We start from the raw sequence: 21,757 nt of genomic DNA on the forward strand, positions 1-21,757 counted from the left end.
ATGCTTATTACCTAGTGTTTTGAGGTGTTCATTTGATTGGTGTATATGTAGGAAGAGCTGCTGTCCAGCCAAGGATTAAATAGTAAATTAAAGTGATGTAAAAGTGTTCCATAAAAACTTACATTTGCCTCATGCAACTGTAATGTTAGGTCATCCAATGACTGTTTGATATTCCAACATGTGTTCCTGAAACTATGGTTCTGACTGGAGATGCTGTTCCTGAAACTGTGCTTCTGACTAGAGGGAGTAGGGACACACTCTTTTCACGCCACTTTGATACAAAGTGATTTTCGTAGCAGGTTAGGTGAGCATTTTCCCGAACCCTAACTCTTTTCCTAACCTTAACCTCAGTCTCCTAACCTGCTGTGTAAATGTTTACCTGCTACGAAAAAGTCACATCGGTATCGACGTGGCATGAAAACCATGTTTCCAGAGAGGTGAGTACAGCTACATCCAGAAGTTACTTTCTCGTAGCAGGTTAGGATAATTTACGCAGCAAGTTAGGATAATTAACGTGGCAGGTTATGAGACATAGGTTAAGGTAATGGAAAGGAAAAGGGTTAGGGTTCATTAAAATTCTCTGTCACTTCCGGTCGTAGCTGTACTCCCTCTAGTCACAACCCTGAACTATTTTGGCCAACAGTGCAAGGTTTGAGAAAGGGGTGTTAACAAATTCAGCATCTACTGGGCGGGAACAGTTTACTTTTACAAACACTTATTGGTCACAGGTGGCATCGCTCAGGGTTATTCGGTAGTTATTGGTCACTCAAATCTTGTTTCAACATTCTGGTAGGACGCATGAGAGCGGATTGTTCCGTGGCAGTGGTCGTGGCGCATTTCTGTTACTTTTGTTTATTCGGCTCTTGAAGGGAGTCAACGAGCGTATTTTATTGTTTGTTAGAGGTATTTGGGAATTTTTGAGTGTAGTTAGTTAATTTTGGGTACTTGCCCTCCAAAATATTAACTTTTTACGCAGATAACCGGCAATTAGATGGAAGACAGTGAACAAGTTGTATCGTCCACAACTCCGCCCGAAGACGAAATGAGAAGCCACAGACAATTCGGGAATCATTATGGCAACGAGGCCACAGCTAAAGTTGGAAAAGATGATATTGTAGACTTAGTTGGTGGAGCACATGATGCTATTGAGAGGCACATGGCTTCTTGCCCCGATGATTTAAAAGAATTTACGGAGGAAGCAAAGGAACAACTGGCAAACGAGGTGATTTCAGATATAACTCCACCGGATGAAGAACAGGAGGAAGAGGGGACTGACACATTTTCAGAAGCTAAACCAGCGATGTTCAATCCTTTGGAAGCTGACTACTTGCCAGAACTCATAAGGCCAGATCCCCCAAAAGTAGCTCAAGAAAAAGCACCAGCCCCAGTAGTAGAATCCGCTCCAGTGGAAGCAGCTCCAGTAGTAGAAGTGCTCCCCAAAGCGGCTCCAGAGAAAGAAGTGATTGCGGCTCCTCCAGCACCATCCCGTGAGTAGTCAATTGTCTAAAACGTTTAAAATAATCTGGTTTAGTAATCAGTCTCTTGGTAAAACATTAATAAAATAGTTAAGAAAACACAAACGTCTATTTGCATATTCAATTACCGTTGACTAGCTAGTTAGCTATTTAACGCTAACTAACGTTGGCAACGTTAGCGTAGCTGTGTGGGATTGCTGCGATAACCATTTTTTTTATAAAGCAAATGTGTGTAGCCAGGGCATTGTGGACGTCTCGAGACAACAAATCCCTGGCATTGCCATTGGTGTAGTTCGAAACGCCAAACATGCAGGTAGAGTTGGCTAGGTAGCTAACGTTTCTGAAGTAAATGTTTTATGGATGGCAAATCACGCGAGGTAGCTAGCTTTATGACGATGCGGCCCACCTGTGACAATCATCAGCAAGAAGGTAGATAACTAGCTAATATAACGTTAATGAACTGGTAGAATTGAGGTACATATTTCAACAACTCCCTAAAAAAAGGTCATACAACAGTGTGGTAATTTTAAATGTCATGCAATGGTAACTAACGAGAAGATAACACACATAGATTAATTCTGAGACTGTCATGCTCCGACCTGGTTTGCGCTAGCCGATCTAGCTAGCACGCGCTATTTTGACTCAGTCAAGATGGCTTGTATTAGTCGTAACAAAGGAATCATCTTAAATCGGCCACTCCCGTTTTAGTTGTTTCTCCCAACATAGCCAAGTTACTTTCATGAACGGTAACTAACGTTACCTATCTAATGGAAGCAATTAGCGAACGTTATTTTTCTGATAACATTTTTCATCGCACGATGTTTTTGTTTTTCACACAAATCTTCCATCTGACCCTTCTGGTTAATGTTATTAACTCGCAACCATTTCGGCTGAAAAACAACATTAGTTGGGAGCGATGTTTAACTTGGTTGGCTAACTAACCACTTTCCCAAACATGTTAGGCAAGACAGTCAGGGCGGGGTTGGGAGACCATTACATTAGCTTCAAAGATCTGGTTGAGTGACTGTCCATTTATTTGGTTTAGGCCCTGCTATTGTCTTCGGACTAGCGAATTCTCATTTTGGGAGGACAGGCATGCTTTATATAGTCTACTTTGGTTTCCTGCAATAATTTGTGTAGACTTGTTAAACAGGAGAGATGCTAAAAACGTTCAGAAAATGGGCCTACTGGCTCCGACATGCCTGGTGGGTTTACAATACACAGCAAAACAGTGGGAGCAGTCTCCATATCCTACAAAGGGCAAGTAGAGATAAGGGAATAACCCCCTACCCCACCTCTGAATGCTTCACTCTATACCACAACAGCAGCTGGGTTTGTCAGCTACCAGGGCACTGATTCATTTGCCTACTTTTATATATTGGCACTCTGTGTTAGGTGTAGCCAACTACCTCAACTCCACAATGATTTCATCCAGAGTATATTGTGGAGACTAGAGTTTTTTAAATAATCCTTCGACTCGCTATGCCGTTGATACTTCATAAATGTATAGGCTTAAACCCTTCCAGTATATCTGTTTGTCCTCTGAGTGCCTTTCTATGTTTGCTTTATTCCATACTTTTTAATTAAAAGTTAATCAAATACAACCACCAACTGTTTCCTTGTTGCGTTTTAATTGGCCATGCACACTATTGCCATCTTAGAGAAACAGAAATTAGGAAAGTTTGGTTGTATGTTAGTAAATTATTAATTAACAAGTATGGATTTCAGCAAACAATGGCACACAACAACAGGGGACCAACATAGGTACATAGTAAGGGTTTAAGTATTTACATGGAAGTATCGACTGCAATGCTCTAGTCTTCGCACAACTCTGTGGATAAAATCATTGTGGAGTTGAGGTATCTTGGTTAGGTGATGTAGTTGCTATGGTATCAGGTTAATTAGACCTCTGTTTCTTGACAAAGGGCGTGTTCTTCTGTATGTTATAGTAGGGAGTGTGTTTTGACAGCAAACATTCATTGGGTGTTTCTTAATATGCATACTACCATACTCCACACTCTCACGCTTCGACCACACTGACAGCATCACTGCATGAAGTAGTATGCGACATCATCTGGATATGTACGCAACAAAAGTTCAACATTCACCTTCTACAACCATTTCAATCAAGCCGTTTACGCATACAGTTTGACGCATATTTTCGGTTGGATAAATCCAACGTATGCACCACATCGAAGGCACTGCCTCTGCAACACAATGCTGTAAGTCAAATGCAGCGTTTCATTGGAAATTAATGTAATTCTGGTGTACCAAAATGCAATGACGATGTCGGTGTGTTTGAAGCATCATGCTCCAAGTGCCTTCTCCGAGGACGTTCTTGTGAGGACAAGTGTATAGAAGGCAAAGAACATAACATTTGAGAAGCACTCACATTCTCCCTACTTTATTACCTCACACATGCTGCACCTCCCCATTCACTGAACTTTCTTACAGCCAGGACAATGGCAATAAAGACAAGATATACACAAAGCAAATGTTTACTTCATAATTATCAGCTAGCTATATGTGAATCATAATAATCTAGCTAGCCAGCTAGTTAAACAGCCAAAAATGTCCTTACGCCTAAGTTACGCAAGGTATATGCCAATTCTTCGTGGCTAGCAGGCAACATATGAGATGTGAAGTCGGAGTTTCTCTCGCTTCAGCTCAAATAATGGCCAACATCGAGTTCAAGAAATGGTGTCCTTTTTACTTGGCTGCGTGACATTTCTCACCATACTTTTAGTTGAAGCTTGCAACAAGGGGAGTACGCATCCGAGAAGTGCCCTCTGTGCTCCTTTTCGCATACTTTGATTTGAACTCATGCTTCAGCCCTCCCGTGATACAGATTGCATGCTCGAAGCACAGTAGTATGCATATTGAGAAATACCCATTGTGTTCTTTGGTGAAGATAGCAGCAGGTAGAAGATTATCCCACTGCATCTCATGTCGATGCCATGCAAGAGTTTTCCTTCGCATTTAAAATCAGACACCACCAACAGGAAGGCACCCTTGTCATGTCTCATACTGGCTTGACTAGAGTTAACATGACTTCCATTGCAGTTGTCATACATGTAGCCAGCACATCCGGCCTCGGATTGCCACACACAGAATATCCGCCTGTGCAGAAAAGCATGAGATTGGACATCAGTATTTCTTGAGTTTTCCCCTTTAGTTAATACTATCAATGTTTCGCTCTACTGTGGGAAATGTGGTCTAATAAACGCCATATTATCCACGTTCAGTGTAATATTCCGAAACAAAACGAACAATGGCGGACTTGGTATGCAAAATTAACTGCAAGAGATTTTTTGTAGGCCGAGCGCGTTGCATTGACAGGCACTGCTCAGGCCTTTACTCTGCACCGACCGGTGCGCCTTAACATTGCCATATTTGAATCTGTGCCATTCACTTTGAACTGGACTGTGTTTAGGCTATGTATAAGCAGTCCTGGAGTAGATGTGATGTAAAGTGGTTTCTTGCGTCAAACACATTTTCAGTCACCACCTAGTGGATAAACGGGTTAATGTCAAGCTCTGTGTGTTTTTAAAAAGTTTTATGGAATGTAGGAAGTTGCACAGATTTTTCACAACCTTCAAGTTTGTGCTCACCAGACCTGTTAGAGGGAACATTGGTCATAGTGAGGAAAGTGTTGGCCAACTTTTAGGGTTCCACAATACACTATTCAAGCAAAGTCATTGCCATAAATGCATATAGCTTCTGCAGAACAGGGGGCCAGAAAATTCAAGCATCTTGGATTTCATTATAGCTAATGTATAATGTCTATTGGTTAAATTTTAGGTGTACTTCAACGTTGGAGCCTAGACAAGAGAGGTAACTGGCCTGGAACGTGTCTCATCTGAATAATCAATGTAAAACATTAATTTTGTAATATGAAAATATTGCCGGGTTTTGAGTAAATGCTTGATCTCTTTCTTGAATGATTTATTCAGACGCGTTGTTGATTGCAACTCGTGAGTTTCAATTGTTCCTTTCTTGATCATTGAATCAACCAAGTATGAATTTTGTTTTTGACCTTCTGAAATATTCCAAGACGTCTTAATTGGCAGGCAATTGAGAATATTGAAATTGTGGTGATCTGGCTGAAATTTAGCTCGTTGTATTCAAATTACTCAAATTACAAGATTTATGCAATTAAACATTTCACATTTTGATTAAATGGTCTTGATTTCAATGTGCTCTTTCTATGTTTTTGCCAACTCTCACCTAATGTTCTGCTTAGGTATGTCAGTCACGGATATTAGGCCTATGTCTAAACACTTGGGCCTAATATCTCCAATCAAGGATTGAATGAAGGAATACAATTTAATAATACTCTAGACAAGAGCCTGAACCACTTTTTTGCTACTTCGTTTAGCAATTCAATAAGATTATTGACGTTAACATTTTGTGTAATATTTGTCATGTCGTTTGTCCATAGACCATGTCCATTGGCTAGATAGCACAGGCAGTTTCCCCTTTTTATTATAGGAAATGATTGAAAATTGTATCTGTTGGGTTATTTTTCACTTGTTCCTTTTAAGAAAAAAAATCTTCATTCTGCTACATGAAAATAATTTTTCTGTATTTCTGCCCAAAATATGACTGTCTTCCCTAGCTTTGTTGCATGGCTGACATCTATTCCTGTCTTGTATGCTCTAAGCTGCCTGTACAGAGCGGGTGTCTGCAATGTGTCCCACTGTTAGGATCTGGTTCACATTATTGTGGTCTTGCTTGAATAACCTTCTACTCTGGTGTAAAACTTATTATCCTCCTCTCAACTACTGGTATTGTCCATTTCACACTGCTACCGTCTCTCTTTCAGATGAACATTTCCTTCCTTCTACTCCGCTTCAACCTCTGATGCAATTCCCAAAAGGCAAGTTCTCTTTGCTGGCTGTGTCTTTGCCCTCCTGCATCTTCTTTTTCAGTTCGTTCCTTTATACCTGAATTACATTTTGACTGTCTGAAATGCATGCCAAGTTTAAGGAAAAGTTTTCATAGGATTTGCATTTGGGGGGGGAAAAGTATTTTGTTTGTATGGTCCTGTATTGTGAATCCCTGTGACCAAAGTCCGCTTACTGTAGATATGACAGAATAAACTAACTTTATAGTTACAAATTCATAAGGTTTATAAGTGATGATTCCCCTCATTGATTCTGTCCATGTTATGACTAAATTGACACATTACACAGGGTTGTCTTAGAAAAAATTATGTTCATAACTGGTTTTGCTTCTTTCGGCATGCCAGACAATACCTCTGAGTTTTATCTGATGGGAATCACCACCTTACCTCTGCAGAATGCTGGCAGGGCTTGCCCAGCATGGCTTGCTAGCACTGAATGAATGGAGTGTGTCTTGATGTATTGCATTTTCCCTCTCTACTCAAGAACTTGGGCAGAAGGGTGATTCCCCTGCTCCCATCTCCCCCCTCTCTCCTCTTCACTCTCCTGACTCTCTGGAGGACCTCTCTTTGTCAGAGAGTCCAAATCCAACGTCTGCTCCATTGGGCTTCTCTTCTTGGCCTTCTACTGAGCCTCCCAAAATACTGACCAAGGATATGCCTTGTGATGAAGAGGGTAACACCAGATTAGGCTTTAAGAACGATGAGGATATCGTGAAAGGGTTAGAAGCTGCTTCCTACACTCAAAGTGAACATGATCAAAACATTTGCTTGGAGAGAGATGTAAGGCCCAAGTCTCTTTGTGAAGACAGTGGGGTTGTCTCTCCTGAAGAGCAGATTTGTAGCTCAGTCAGGTCTGCTACGCCTTCCCAGTCCCCCCAAAATCCCCCGATGACCCCTGAATCTTACATTGCACCTGCCTCCTCTACCCAAATAGAGCACTGGGATTCTCCATCCCAAGCTTCTCAAGACAACACCAGGGCCTCCATGGATATGTTCTCCAAGGACTCAGCCTCCAGAGGCTCCTCTGGGTATGTGCCAGATATGCTTGGCCAACCAGATGATTTAATGTTTGAGGTGAAGAAGAATCCATTCCAAGGCTTCTCCCCTGTAGCAGATGATGGGTTCTCCCATTTTGGGGATACCACTTCTGACAGCATGGCAGCTAAAATGTCTGAGAGTCCCACCCCAGACCTGGTCCAGTATGGCCAGGCTGGAGACTCCCAAGATGGCAGCCCACCATCATATTATGATGAGACAAAAACGTACGTGTCTGTCAAGATGGCTGCGGACTCGCTCATGGAGCCACTCAATCAGTTCTCAACCACCCCAAAAGAGAGCGAAGACTCTGCACCTCCATCTCTCCCAGATATCTTAAAGCCCTTCCCTCTGAACCCTGACAAAGTGGACTCTGGCTCTTCTGAAGGAAGCACTGAGCCGAGCCCTGCTCCTGTCCGGAAGATAGTTGAGTCACCCACTGTCCCTGTCACTCTGTCAGCCACAAATCCCTTTGCTTTCGATTCCAAAGCTTTACTGCTAAAGGAGCTGACTGAGGAGACTGAAGCAAGATTAGCGGTGAAGACTGAAGATAAAGGCTATAGTGCCTTTGACCTTGTAAAGGAGGCAGGGACCACACCCCAGAGCAAAGAACCTGTCCAGATAGAACAAAAAGAGTGGATGTTTTCCAGTCAAGATTCACCCAAAACAGTGAACAAATTAGAGCCTCTTAATATCCAGACTAGAAAGACCCCTGAAGATTCTGATTCTGAGAGTCCGTCCGCAGACTCTCTGTCCCCTGTTCTGGAGGCAATGGCCAAGAATCCTGCAAGTTTCCAGGTGGAGACTGAGAAGGATGACATGAAAGTGGAAGATCAAGAGGCCGTAGAGGAGAACTCTGAGCCTGAAGTCTCCTCGGAAGAGTTCGAGTTCATCGAAAGGCCCTCCAGGGGTGTGATGGATGAGTTTCTAGAAGCATTTGATGGTGCTAAGTTTGCCAAGGCACCAGAGCCAAGTATGGATGATGACGACGATGATGATGATGATGATGACTTGAGCTTTGGGCTGAAGGGTGTGACGTCTGAAAATGTAGCTCCAGAAGTTCAGGAAGAAGTTCCCAGTCAGAGCTCTTACCTCCTACTTACCCAGAAGGATAAGGCAGACCTGGAGAAGGGTAAGGCCTACCTGGAGAAGGATGATATCAACGAGCCTGCGTCTCAGGCCCCTCTCATCCACTCTCCAGTTCGCGAACCAGAGATGCTCGCTAAGGACACAGAGGGCCCCAAAACTGCTAAGATGCCCAACCTGAGCACAGAAGCAGGTAATTTCCGCATGGAAGTTCGTCACCATTGCATTGATGCGTCGTCATTTCACTCTCCTTGGTCGTTGTTTAGCTCCGCCCATAATTTTTTTCATGTTTCTCTCATGCACAGTTTTCACATCTTTTACATCACCTTCTCTACCTTGTCCCTTTTTACATATTTTTATTAACCATTACATTTGTGTGTGAGCATGTGTTGGCATGAGATTTGGTTTCATGATCTTGGTTTTCATATTCAGTAGTTAATCCCCCCCCCCAATTAGTAAATGTCAGTGTCTTAAATCTTGTCATTGTATTTTGCAATCTATCCTCTTCATGTGGTAAGTACAGAATTAATTTCTCATGACTTGACTGTACAGAAATGGAATATAAATGTGCGATGGGAGGGGGGTGTTTATGTTACAAAGAGATTATGTTAAAAGGACGTTGACATGACACAGAATATATTTATAGGAAGTGACCTAGCAGTGTATAATCCCATATCTCATTAAGGTATATCATACAATTCAGCCATCTAGTAATATTTGAATACCTGTGATTACGTTTTTCATAATACACCTGGTCAGAAAATGAACTGATCTACAAGGATTCATTACCTTCTGGTCAATGGGGCCTGGTAAGAACTGACTCTCACATGGGTAGTCACTAGTTAACACAGCCACAAAGTGATAATTATGGCTAAACACCCATTTCTACAATTGATCTACTTAAACTTTTATTTTAAACTTAATCTTATCTTATACCTAACCTTACATTAAGACCAAAAAGGCAACAAAAAAAATGGTAGCCAATTTTGACTTTGTGGCTGTGTTATCTAGTGGAACCCTCACATGGAACAGGGCGTGGCAGTTTGCAAGCCTGCCTTTGTCTTGCTCACCCCCCAGTGGTTTTAGTTTGCCCAGAGCTTTTTGATCTGTGGAATTAGATTACCTCTGTCTGCAGTCTAGTTTTAGCCCTACTGAAAATAACCAGAGATATGAAGCTGAAACTGTAGACCTCCTTATAGGCCTCATAGCCTTTGAGCCCCCATGTCCAGATGGGAAAAAAACAGCTCAGTGAAAAGGGCAGTGTTAAAGCAAAACAATTCCAGATGTTTAGTACGGTTTACCTCACTGGGGCATTGCCCTTCAGATACAGTACTTTAGTACGTATTGTTTTTTGTTGCATGATTGCTTGAAATAACAGTAATAAAATAAAATAAATGAAGATGAAAGCAATAGCCTTTAGCCTTTGCAGATGAATGGCTCAGTTGTATCTTGCTGGTTATTTACCCAGTGATGCACACGAGGCACTGATATCAGTGTACAGAGATTTATTTATCTGATTGTGACATTGCTCTGAGCCAGGCTGGCGGGCCCCAAGACAGTGCGAGGAATCTCCCTCCCTGCATTGCGACACCAGCCGATGAAGAATAGAGCTTGTCAGCAAGTGTTCTCTTATTTGTTCGACCGACCGGATATGCAATACCATCTGAAACATCACCACCCCTGCCATCTCATTCGCAAAACCCCGTTAGTGAGATTGTGTGTTCGAATCCACATAGATCTGTAGTGACCGACCACACTGTATGATTAATCATTCACCCATCTTTCTTCAGTACGTCTACACCCTTATTCTAGAAAAATGAACCTTGTACGGTATCTGCTATTGACTCCAGCTCAAGTGCTGAGTGGGAATATTCATTGGGGAGCTGTGATCATTTGTCAACTCTCTGAAAGACTTAATAAAAACACTAACGCATTATGAATAATTTGAAATGATAATTAGGTGTAAACCTAGGCAGACATTTAAATAAAATGAGCGGTGCCCTCTAGTGGACTAATACAACAATCACAATTTTCTTATGTGAATTTTGACTTCTGATGAGGTTTGATTGAGATGACCAGATGTGTTAATTGTTTGGCTGATTGATGATATGATACAGTTTATGAAGATGTGAAGATATGAAGATGTGATAGTCTGTAGTCTAGGGATTGTCTAATCTATGCGTTTGTAGTAACTACATAGAACTTTGGGTGGTGTACGCCGTATACCCTTTAAAAAAAAAATGTTTGTGTGTATACGCCATATCCGTTATGTATAACAACAGAGACATCATGCACAAAGTAGCCTACACAATCGCAAAGCATGTGAAATACTCTATATATACAAACGTATGTGGACACCCCTTCAAATTAGTGGATTCGTCTATTTCAGCCACACCCGTTTCTGACAGGTGTATAAAATCGAGCTCACAGTCATGCAAACTCCATAGACAAACCTTGGCAGTAGAATGGCCTTACTGAAGAGCTCAGTGGCTGTCAATGTGGCACAGTCATAGGATGCCACCCCAACAAGTCAGTTTGTCAAATTTCTGCCCTGGTCAACTGTAAGTGCTGTTATTGTGAAGTGGAAACATCTATGAGCAACAACGGCTCAGCCACGAAGTGGTAAGCCACACAAGTTCACACAACGGGGCCGCCGAGTGCTGAAGTGCGTTAAAATAGTCTGTCCTCTGTTGCAACACTCACTACCAAGTTCCAAACTGCCTCGAAGCAACATCAGCACAATAACTGTTCGTCGGGAGCTTCATGAAGTGGGTTTCCATGGCCGAGCAGCCTCACCCAGGCCTAAGATACCTGAGCTGACAAGGTAAAAATCTGTTCTGCCTCTGAGCAAGGTAGTTAACCCACTGTTCCCGGGCGCCGAAGATGTGGATGTCGATTATGGCTGTCCCCCGCACCTCCCTGATTGAGGGGTTGGGTTACATATGGAATACACATGTTAGTTGAAGGCGTTCAGTTGGACAACTGACTAGGTATCTCTCTTTCACCATGCGCAATGTTAAGCGGCGGCTGGAGTGGTGTAAAGCTCGCTGCCATTGGACGCTGGAGCAGTTGAAACGCAGTCCGACGGACGAATCTGTTAGGCGGATTCCAGGAGAACGCTATCTGCACGAATGCATAGTGTAAAGTTTGATTTCAACTTATCTACCAGTATCTATTGAAAAGGTTTGGTCCGTGGTCTTGGTTAAATCTATTCTATTAATCGGGAGTGCATATGTTTTGCTAATTGCCATCACATGTACGCTGTAGGCCTACATTGTTGTACAGAAACACTTCTAGCCAAACGGTCTCTTTCTAGGTGTGCAACTGAATTAAATGGCAACTTCACCCTCCCAAAAAACGATTTACATTTTTTCCAGACCTACAAAATGGTCTATATGGTTTAAGCGTTATGGATTTAGAACATCCATTTTGTCGTTTTTGTCTGTAAAATGTGATTTGAGAGTGAACCTGAAAAAACGAAAGGGAAATACACAGTGCACCTTCGCTGGGCCGTTTGGGAATTATTGGGCTAAAATCGAGCATACCTACTTCTTCAGGCACCACTATACCACTGGGTGGAGTCATCTACTCACTGATTTGTCATATGTGGCGGGGAGGGAAAAACACGTGTACATTTGCACAAGGGGAGGGAGAGTACCTCTCTGGGAGAGAGGCGGGGGAGGTTTATAGCTGCTGCGTCAGAGCATTAGATGTTTTCTGTGCTAGCAGACAGTCCGCTGACCTCAGTAGTACACCCTGAGAGAAGGGGCGAGAGGGAGGGGAAGAGACAGACAGAGAAAGGGAGAGCGAGACAAGGAACACTGCAGTCTCACAGGAGGAAGGTTTGGTTGTCCCCCCCCCATCTTCCACCTCGGTCCCCACACCCCACCCGACTGCAGGCCAACACACCGCACGCTGTCTGGAATGCCCTGCTGATACCTACATAGCGTCTCTATCATGGAAAACGGAAAAACTGAAAACGGAGACTCCCAGCCTCCGCCACAGTGGAAAGACAAGGGTATCCTTCTTCCTTATTTTACTGTTGCAGCAACCTATTCAAGTTTTTTATTTTACCATGATGGCAGGGTTCTATAGATATATTTCATTTGTGGAATGAAAAGTAGTCCATTTGTTTTTAGATGGTAGTTATTAACAATGAGCAGGTATTGTGGACATTCGTAGGATGTTACTGGTAATGACTTTGGTAGTTTTGAGCAGGTTGTTGGTTGCTTGTTCTATCCAATCATGCAAATAATTTACTCTATGAATCAGTAGCCGTCCGTAGATATCCGATTGTTGGTAAGAGGCACTCTTAAAATGCTTTTTTCACCCTCTGGATTGCTGGCAGATGACCTTTGGTCAGAGTAGTGCTGACGGGAGGAAGTCTGTCCAAAGGTGCATGGTGGGAGGAGGGGCGTTAAGCGAAAGTGAGATTACATTGTCTAATGATTCCATGCAGCCTGGAGGTGACTCACCAGTGCACCAGGAGTCTCTTCCCCAGGGGTCTCTCTAACCCCTCTGACAAAAGTACATGCTGAATGCAGGGCCAGCCTTCAGCCCTACAGTTTGCTGAGGTGTTAGAAAGGTGTATAGAAGTCACTTGTTCAGCATGTGCAAAACAGTGGTCAGTAGCCTCCGTTTTTAAATGGATTCACATTTAACGTATATGGCAAGCACCAGATGATCCATGTGGCTTATGGCAGAAGAGGTCTTCTAGTGTTTTCCAGGCCCAGCTGTAGCCATCTGCTTTCAGTTTAGACTGGGACATGGGTTGCCTAAGCATCACACTGGTGCTGTGGCTGTGCTCATATCAGCTGATGTCATGTGCTGCTGCCTTTGCCATGCTCCATCCCAGAATGATGCAATCGGCACACATTGCAACAAAGGGCCTCTGTGTCAACTCTATTTGACTAAATGGTATGTCATCCATTCTCGCAATTACTATCTGGCTGAGCACTATCAGTAAAGCATAAAAGAGGCACTTGGCCACTTTCAGATAAGGTAATGACATTAGTGTAGTAGTTTTAGTAGGCAAGCATAGGTGGCCTGACAACTCACACAATTTTTCTGTTGCTCTGTCATTCTCTACATACTTTAGTCTGCGACTGCCGTCATTGGACCGTCTCCAACCGTTCTGGGTATCACACTCAATGGCTAATTTACGAACCGCCGCATTACCCACGTGTGTTCTGGCTCTGGGCCGACTCATTGGTTTCTATATTTTCGCATTCGGTGAAGGGTCGACAAGGTACTCTGATCCAGACTCCAGTGGGTGTGGTGTAGCCAAAGACAATACTGTATGAAGATGGGCAGAAACTGCATTTCCAATAGAAATCCTTGATCACACTTGTAGGCGACGTTAGCTAGCAAAGCTCATGTGTAGAAACACGACATTTGGTCTAACAGTTGTCTTGCGGCGAACTGCTCATGTGCAGTCTGTCAAATCAGACACTCCTTTGAGATTACGTTGTTTTTTTACTAAAATGATAAGGTGTCACTTTCACGGGGTTGGAGTAATAACATGTTCAACTACTTAACTAAGGAATAATTTTTCACTTCTCGCATTGACATCTCAAACTCCGGCCTGGTCTGTTTAGCAACCGTTTCCCGTAAGTCTTGTGATGTAGCGCCCCTAGGTTTAGAAACTCTGTAGCGTTTGGCCGTAGCTAGCCTACGCTAACATCCGGTTTTCAGGGATACAGTATTTTCAACATGACTTCTGTTTCGCTTGTAAAACGGAAGTGGGAACTCCACTCTACTTCTTTCTACGCCTGCCATGTTAGGCCGGAGCAAGGAGTCTGGGTAGCCAGGCAAAGCATAGGCCTGTTCTTTTTTGAATATGATAGGGTGAATTGATTTCCATTGGGCATGTATTCTGATTCTAGAGTTTGACTGGTTCCAACTGGGGCATTAGGGCTACAAAAATATGTTCTTACTAACATGAAATCACTGTCAGACACTAGTTGCTAAATATTGGTCCACAGCTTCAAATGGTTGTATGCAATACTTTAAATAAATTGCAAACTGCCTCTGGTGGTCAATTTCTGCATTTGTTGGATTATGGGTTTGTTACTCCTAATTTTATATTTGATCTGGCTTTGTATGTCTGCAAGATGCACTGTTGTGTTTTTAGCTGGTCAACATTTGCTGAGTTATGTAACATTTACCACACCTACTACTCCCCAATTTTCATTCAGTGTTGAAACCAAATTATTATTCATACAAAGATTTACCACACTTCACTCGAATTGTAGAAAAGCTAATTCACATTTTTGCATCTGTCATGTATTGAAACGTATTATGGGTTAATTATTAAGGGCTGAGGCGCTGCAGAGCTGCGCATACAATTAGACCTCAAATCGACCTAGCAGGAGGTGAACTGCCTCGCTCTCCCTCGCACAGCTAAGCTAGGAGCTGGTGCTGAATGTGAGGAGGCTCAAGATGGATGCCAAACGGGGTTAGTGCTGTCATGCTCTTGTTTACAATGCTGCTTTTTTCATATCACATTTATATTCGATTGCATTGCCATTTTAATTTACCACTTTGCTTGACAAATGCTTTGGTGGGAGGCAGATGCGTAGTAATCGAGCTGTGCGTGGCACGCTACTGACGTTTATCTCTATAGGGGCTACACTGGGCTGAGAACGACATGGCGTTATGGACGATTCATGGCTATGTCCCTATTTATCTATATTCCCTATGGATATGTTAAAGACGAGTGTATATATACGAATATGGAGATGTATACGGAAGGACTTGATTAAAACATGGCGTGTTTATAGGATCAGATCAGCGTTGTTGATGATGCGTGTGCTATTTTTGGGTCCTCATGCTAGTGCATGCTTACCATGTGTAGCTAGACAGACACGTTTGGACTGAAAGAGCCCCCCTTCACGTTTTTATTGATTGCACGTTAGCTAATATTGCTAGCAACATTATAGACAAAGGGCCACGGTGATGAACATTTTGGGGCCGGCCAGCTAACCGGCCAAGGCTAATAAGATAGCTATGTATGGAAAGACATGTAGCCAAGCGTGCTAAGTTAGCTGCTAGCTAGCTTAAGTTAGGGTTTTGGGCAAATGAAAAGCTAACGGCGTCTCCGCCCAAAAACCAACACCGCACGACGTGGTCCATTTTTAAGCTAAGGGTATTGATTGTCTGACTTGTACCTCTGTGATGCCTCTCAAGAACCATTATGACTTTTGACAGTCAAGTGTGTCCCTAGGCTGACTAAAACTGCCGGTGCTGCTTATGGTCTTGGTCCTGCAGTGTTTATAGGCGTTCGACTTCTTTTTAATTGTCAGCTGTATGATCATATCATCAATTCAATCACATTCATGCAACAAAAGTCGTTGCTTTTGGTGTCAAGTACTTGATATGATTGTCTTTTTGGGCAGAAACTTGTCAAATGTGATTTAGGTTTTCAACTATAAGCTCATTCATCACTTAAGCCATTTGACATCTGGCAGCCTGCTAAGTCATCTCACATTGCAGACTCAAACAATGTCAGCTTGCTGGCTAGCCTACGTTTTGGAAATTCATCAGCCAGTAGGAAATCGTCTTTCACATCTATTGTACACTGACCTGCTAGGAACTCCTGGTGAAACACATGCATGGGTCTGTCCTGCCCCCAGCTCTGTATTTTTTTGCCATCACCCAGTCTTCACACAGAAATGGGCACTAGGCCAATAACATGACTCCTATGAATGGACAATTACCTGCAGTGCAATACTGGTACAGCAGTAAACTAAAACACCCAGGATTTCCTTTTATATAAGTGCACGTATTCAGACATGTGGCTAGGAGCTAAGATTTTCATAGATTTCTCTCTGATTCATCCCATCTCCACATCACCGCCATGATATAGCGTAGCATAATTTTTTCAAAGGAAGCCCACAGTTTTGGTCTTCCAGCAGCTATCTGACCTTGTCCCTTCTCCCCTGCAGTGGTAGATCTCCTGTACTGGCGCGATGTCAAGACCTCGGGCGTGGTGTTTGGCGCTAGCCTCTCCCTGCTGCTCTCCCTGACACTGTGCAGCATCGTCAGTGTCTCCTCCTACATCGGTCTGGCTCTCCTCTCTGTCACCATCTGCTTCAGGATATACAAGGGGATCCTGCAGGCAATCCAGAAGTCTGACGAAGGGCACCCATTCAAGTGAGTAACCCACTTCTCAATTTACACCATGACGTATTGCAGACAACATCCATATATTCTATTACATCATACATGCCATGACATATTGCAGACAACATCCATATATTCTATTACATCATACATGCCTTACTTCCAAGGGGCAGATTAGGATGCCTAGCAGAGTAACTTTGACGTCTCGCGTACATTTCTAATACCGCAGCCTTGTGGGCCCATTAGAAGAATATGAAAGGGGGATACCTAGTCAGTTCTCCAACTGAAATGTGTCTTCCGCATTTAACCCAACCCCTCTGAATCAGAGAGGTGCGGCGGGCTGCATTAATCGACATCCGCGTCTTCGGGGAACATTGGGTTAACTGCCTTGCTTAGAGGCAGAATAACAGATTTTTACCTTGTCAGCTCTGGGATTCGATCTAGCAACCTTTCGGTTACTCGGCCCAACGTTCTAACCACTAAGACCATGGAACGGTGATCAATATACCAAGGAAGTTTTTCCAGGGGAGTATGCATCTATACAGGGTTTTAGGATAATTCCATTAAGTAAATTCAGGAATTGAATTTCATTTAATTGACAATTGGAACCCCACATGTTTTAGGAATTTGCAATTTGAACATTAATCCAGCTACTTGGCTAATTGATAGAGATGATTCTGTTGGAGTACAACATTGACTTGAAAGCTGTTCAGGAGAAGTGAGCATCACTTGATTTGATGGGTTGCGGTAGTGGATGTATTCTCAGCCGTTAAGGGAGAAAGGGACGTGGCTCCTATTGGAGAGTAAACATTGCCACTCAGTCGCACAAACAGAGCTGCTACTCAGGTTATCCCCGTTCCTGGCAGTGGCTCAAAGCCGCCTTATGAGTTCTCACTAACCACTTGTTAAGATTTGAATTAGCTGGGATTAAGATTACAATCACAATGACTGGTGCTCAAAGTCATAACTAAGCCAGTTCTTGGCTTCACATTTAAGAAATTAATCTACCATGCAAACAGAAAAAAGCAAACTTTTCTCCTCGACAACCTGTGTGGGCTACAGAGGTTAATGTAGACCCTTCACCCATGTTTTGTGATTACGTTCTCCGTATTGTTATTAGTGTTAAGGCACCATATTTGGATTCAGGATTTGTCTTGCAACATACGTAGGACGATTGCTCATGTTTTGTCTTGCAGGCTGTACCTGGATCAGGATGTGGCTCTGTCAGAGGAAACTGTCCATAAGTACAGCGACTGCGTTCTGGCACGGTTCAACACAACAGTCACTGAGCTGCGTCGCCTCTTCCTGGTTGAAGACCTGGTGGATTCCCTAAAGGTGAGTGTTTATGCAACTGAAGATTTTAAGGATGTAGGCCAACCTCCTGCATGAAAATATAGTGCTTGTATAGGAGGTACGGTCACTCGTGACCTGCAAACCCATATTTGATTTCAGAATTGGTTAGGACAATAATTGACAACCTCCTGCTATTTGGGGAGCCCTGCCTTAATAGCTACTGACATTTCAGCTGAAAACATTTGCCCTTAAATCTGATCATGTTCACATGTAAAATGAGTGGCTTTGAGCTTTCCTTTAATTTTGTCCATGTACAGTCAGCCTGAAGTAGGTGACCCCCCAGGGTGTCTTAAGGGGGGAGACAGCAGCTGTTGAGCGCTATAAGGTTTCTACATGCTTGTCAACACCTTCCAGTTCAACTCTTGCTCTGTCCACTGCTAAGGCCACTCCAGCCCCCTCCTCCCAACCTGTCTGCCCCTCTCTGTGGGTTGGGGTGTCTTTGGTCCTAGCTCGACCTCTGTTAGAGCAGTGGTTCCCAACTCCGGTCCTCGAGTACCAACAACAGTACACATTTTTATTGTAACCCTGGACAAGAACACCTGATTCAACTTGTCAACTAATCATCAAGCCCACTGAGTTGAATTGGCTATGTTTGTCTGGGGCTACAACAAAAATATGCACTGTTGGAGGGTACAGTGAATTAGACCTTTGCCTATTCAACAGAGCCATTGGCTACATCGATTTAGGTTTATTAAGATTCACGAAGTTTCATCTATTTATTCCGTAGTGTACCCTGTGAGCAGAGAGAAATAGTGACATCGTAAACCTCTGCCAAATGTCGTAAATAAACAAAATCACTTTGGCTACACCACTATGACCTTATTTATACATTTGGGACAAGGTATAAATGCTTGTTGTTTTGATTCCAGGTCAGAGATTCTCAGACAGTTTCTTTAGTTGGTCATTTTAAGAGCTCTGTCTACCATGTCCATTTTTAAAGTGGGGCTATCCACCTTGCACATTACCAAATAAGGATGCATGTGATCCTGGATTACGTCTGCAAAGTACCTAGTGTCTGTAAATGCCATAGGAATGAATATGCTACATTGTGGGAAATTGTTATAGAATGTCTTTGCTAATCAATATATGGTCTCCTACATATTAGCATAGCGTTTTAAATGCAATGAAATAAAACCTGTCATTCTTCTCCCATTCAGTTTGCTGTGCTGATGTGGATTCTCACCTATGTTGGTGCCTTGTTCAACGGACTCACTCTCTTTATTCTGGGTAAGATGCTTTATAAATGGTCATTAACTTATAAAGGCATTTATGATTTGTTGCTATGGTGCCTAGGGAAGCAGTATCATGTGATTAGCTCTGTAATACTCTCAGGAACAGGCTTAAGCTGGGTTTATTTCAGGATACCATGCGAGTCTGTATAGAGACAAAGTGGTTGACTGACAGGTTTCGGTCTGACACCCATTATAACCGCCAGCTTCCTTTTTAAATAGTTTGACATGCATCTGATCCACCCTTCAGGGTATAAAGGGACATGCCCTCAAGATACTGTTTAGAGATTGCAGCAGAGCAAGGTTGAATAATGCCTCCTTGTTGTAGAACATTATCTTATTTTTCCCCTCTCCCTCCAGGTCTGGTTGGAATGTTTAGCTGCCCTATTGTCTATGAGAAGTACAAGGTATGAGCTGATTAATGTATGAACTAAACAAGTTAATGTGAAGGAATCATAGAACACCCACACCTCTCGACAGTAACCACGATCCCCCTCACCCCTCGACAGTAACCACGACCCCCCACACCCCTCGACAGTAACCACGATCAATTGACTTCATAGCATTATACCTGAGCTTTTCACTAGAATTATTGTTCTTGTTTGTTTTAGGTACAGATTGACCATTACGTCGGTATGGCCAACAAGCAGGTTAAAGACATTATTGCAATGTAAGTAAATACCAATGGACGAAATAAAAATATATTGGCGTTGTCTTCATGAAGAAAAGTAGGTATCCAAAAAAAAGACTTTCTTTCAATAACCATGTCAATTGTCGATGCCCAAACGTTGTTGTGAAGTAAGTTAATACTGGGGTTAAAATGTAAATATCTTGGCTGTGATGTAATCAGACAAATATGAATCTTTCAAGTATTGAAAGTGTGTATGGAAGAGGAATGTGATTGAAGCCCTTTAGCCTTTTCTATTAATGACAGTAATGGGACAGTGTTAAGGCATGCACTGTGTTGCATTCCAATGTCTTTCTGTCAGGAAAATACAGAAATGAAAACACTTATTTTACGTATCTGAATAATTTGATTTTATGAAATTCAGTGGCAATTAAACCTCATTATTGAATAGTTTGGAAAAGAGAAATCTGTGACATGAAATCCCTCATGTTATACCTCTTAAATATTTTGTGCACCCGACATATATTGCATAATTTTACTGTTAATAGGTTCTGCAAGAATTATATTATTGTAGACAAAAATGAAAGGTGTACAAGTGTTCCACTTGACCGAAGTAATCAAAACAGTGTTTACATGCACATTTTATCAAAAGGTATAACCCACCCCTTGTATTCAATTTTCATTCAAAACCAGAATTTAATTACCTGAACACTTGTAATATCTTCTATGAACCTTTGACTGAATGTTTATAATTACGCTTCATATTTTTTTACAAGTTGGTATTGTGTAATTGTGACTGTCGTACCTTATTTGGTTTTTACGTATTTGCACTCCTGCCTACATAAAAAGTAGGCTATATTGAATTTAAGTGTTTTCTTGAGGGCGTTTTTACTCAGAATGAGTTTCCTTTTTGGAGGTTTTTTAAAGCTGCATATAAACATGGTCTGTGACTAAAGCTGTGCCTCCTTTCACTTTCAGGGTGCAGGCCAAAGTCCCAGGACTGAAGCGTGTGAAGGCAGAGTAAAGAAAAGAAAATGAGCCAGTCCCTGAGACTTCCTATGAGAGGGCACTGGGGGGGGGAGGGGGGAGAGGGTGGCCCATGTACCCCTGCATAACTGCTATTTTCAGTTGATAATTCCTTGTTCCCTGAAACACCCCGGGTTATGTTTAAAAATATATATATTATTCACCAGCTCAAAAGTGTTCCCAACTTTTGATGAACTAAATTGAACATGCTGATCTATCTGGCTTAAAATGCTAGTTTGTGTGAATATGAAGAAAAAAAATAAGGCATATTATTTTAATCTTGCACTTGGACCTGACCAGTGATGCGTTTTGAAATAAAATTGTGTTCCATGAGCTGGTTCATCTGTTCTCTCCCTTGATGCAGTGTTCAGAAAATTGGAATTGCATTGTCTTTTTTGTAATGAGGGAGGGTTAATTGGTACCTTTGTGCTGTTTGTGATTTTACTGTTTTATTGATAGACTGTAGTTTCAAAGCTTCTAGCTCTCTTCAGTGGCTATTGAGTGTGCTTGACACAAGGTGTTGACGTGTGTCATTGTGCTTGACGATGGTCTTTAATGCCAGCAGGGCGATAATTCATAGCACTTCATGCGTCTGAGTATTTCTAGCTAGAAACATTTAGAACTTTGAGAACATTTTAATCATTTCACCTCATGCAGCTGCCTATTTAAACTCTGGAAGAACACGTTTACAAACAACTTAAGACAAAAAAAATGAACATACCATCTGTGGACCCAATATCTAAAGCTGCAAAATTATGTAACATTGAAACTTCAAGCATTGTTTATGCAAGTAATTGTGAATGCTACTTCATACAATTGTAATGAACTCTTACGAGAACTGTTTGTGGAATGCATTGTGAAATAGAAACAATTACAATAAAGCTTATAGATGAAT

General features: G+C 42.3%; 1 protein-coding gene across 8 annotated transcripts; it reads left to right on the forward strand.

Annotated features, from left to right (window-relative positions):
* The first annotated feature begins 778 nt into the window (after positions 1-778).
* LOC129836460 (reticulon-4-like) lies at positions 779-21,756 on the forward strand. Of its 8 annotated transcripts, XM_055902655.1 has the most exons (10): positions 779-1,487; positions 5,277-5,309; positions 6,301-6,354; positions 6,866-8,695; positions 16,449-16,656; positions 17,823-17,961; positions 19,137-19,206; positions 19,569-19,615; positions 19,820-19,878; positions 20,815-21,756. In XM_055902655.1, the coding sequence occupies exons 1-10, from the start codon at positions 992-994 to the stop codon at positions 20,858-20,860; spliced, it is 2,982 nt and encodes a 993-aa protein (XP_055758630.1). In that variant the 5' UTR covers positions 779-991; the 3' UTR covers positions 20,861-21,756. The 8 variants fall into 8 exon arrangements, with proteins under 8 accessions (XP_055758630.1, XP_055758631.1, XP_055758632.1 ...); XM_055902656.1 differs by lacking the exon at positions 5,277-5,309; XM_055902657.1 differs by lacking the exon at positions 6,866-8,695 and having other exon boundaries at positions 791-1,487.
* Position 21,757: the final 1 nt, after the last annotated feature.

Source organism: Salvelinus fontinalis, chromosome 37 (genome assembly GCF_029448725.1).
Source record: "Salvelinus fontinalis isolate EN_2023a chromosome 37, ASM2944872v1, whole genome shotgun sequence".
NCBI lineage: Eukaryota > Metazoa > Chordata > Actinopteri > Salmoniformes > Salmonidae > Salvelinus > Salvelinus fontinalis.

Coding starts and splice junctions, on each gene's coding strand:
- LOC129836460 (XM_055902655.1), top strand. CDS start 992: ATGGAAGACAGTGAACAAGTTGTATCGTCCACAACTCCGCCCGAAGAC. Junction 16,657..17,822: donor GACGAAGGGCACCCATTCAA/GTGAGTAACCCA, acceptor TTTGTCTTGCAG/GCTGTACCTGGATCAGGATG. Junction 19,616..19,819: donor TTGTCTATGAGAAGTACAAG/GTATGAGCTGAT, acceptor TGTTTGTTTTAG/GTACAGATTGACCATTACGT.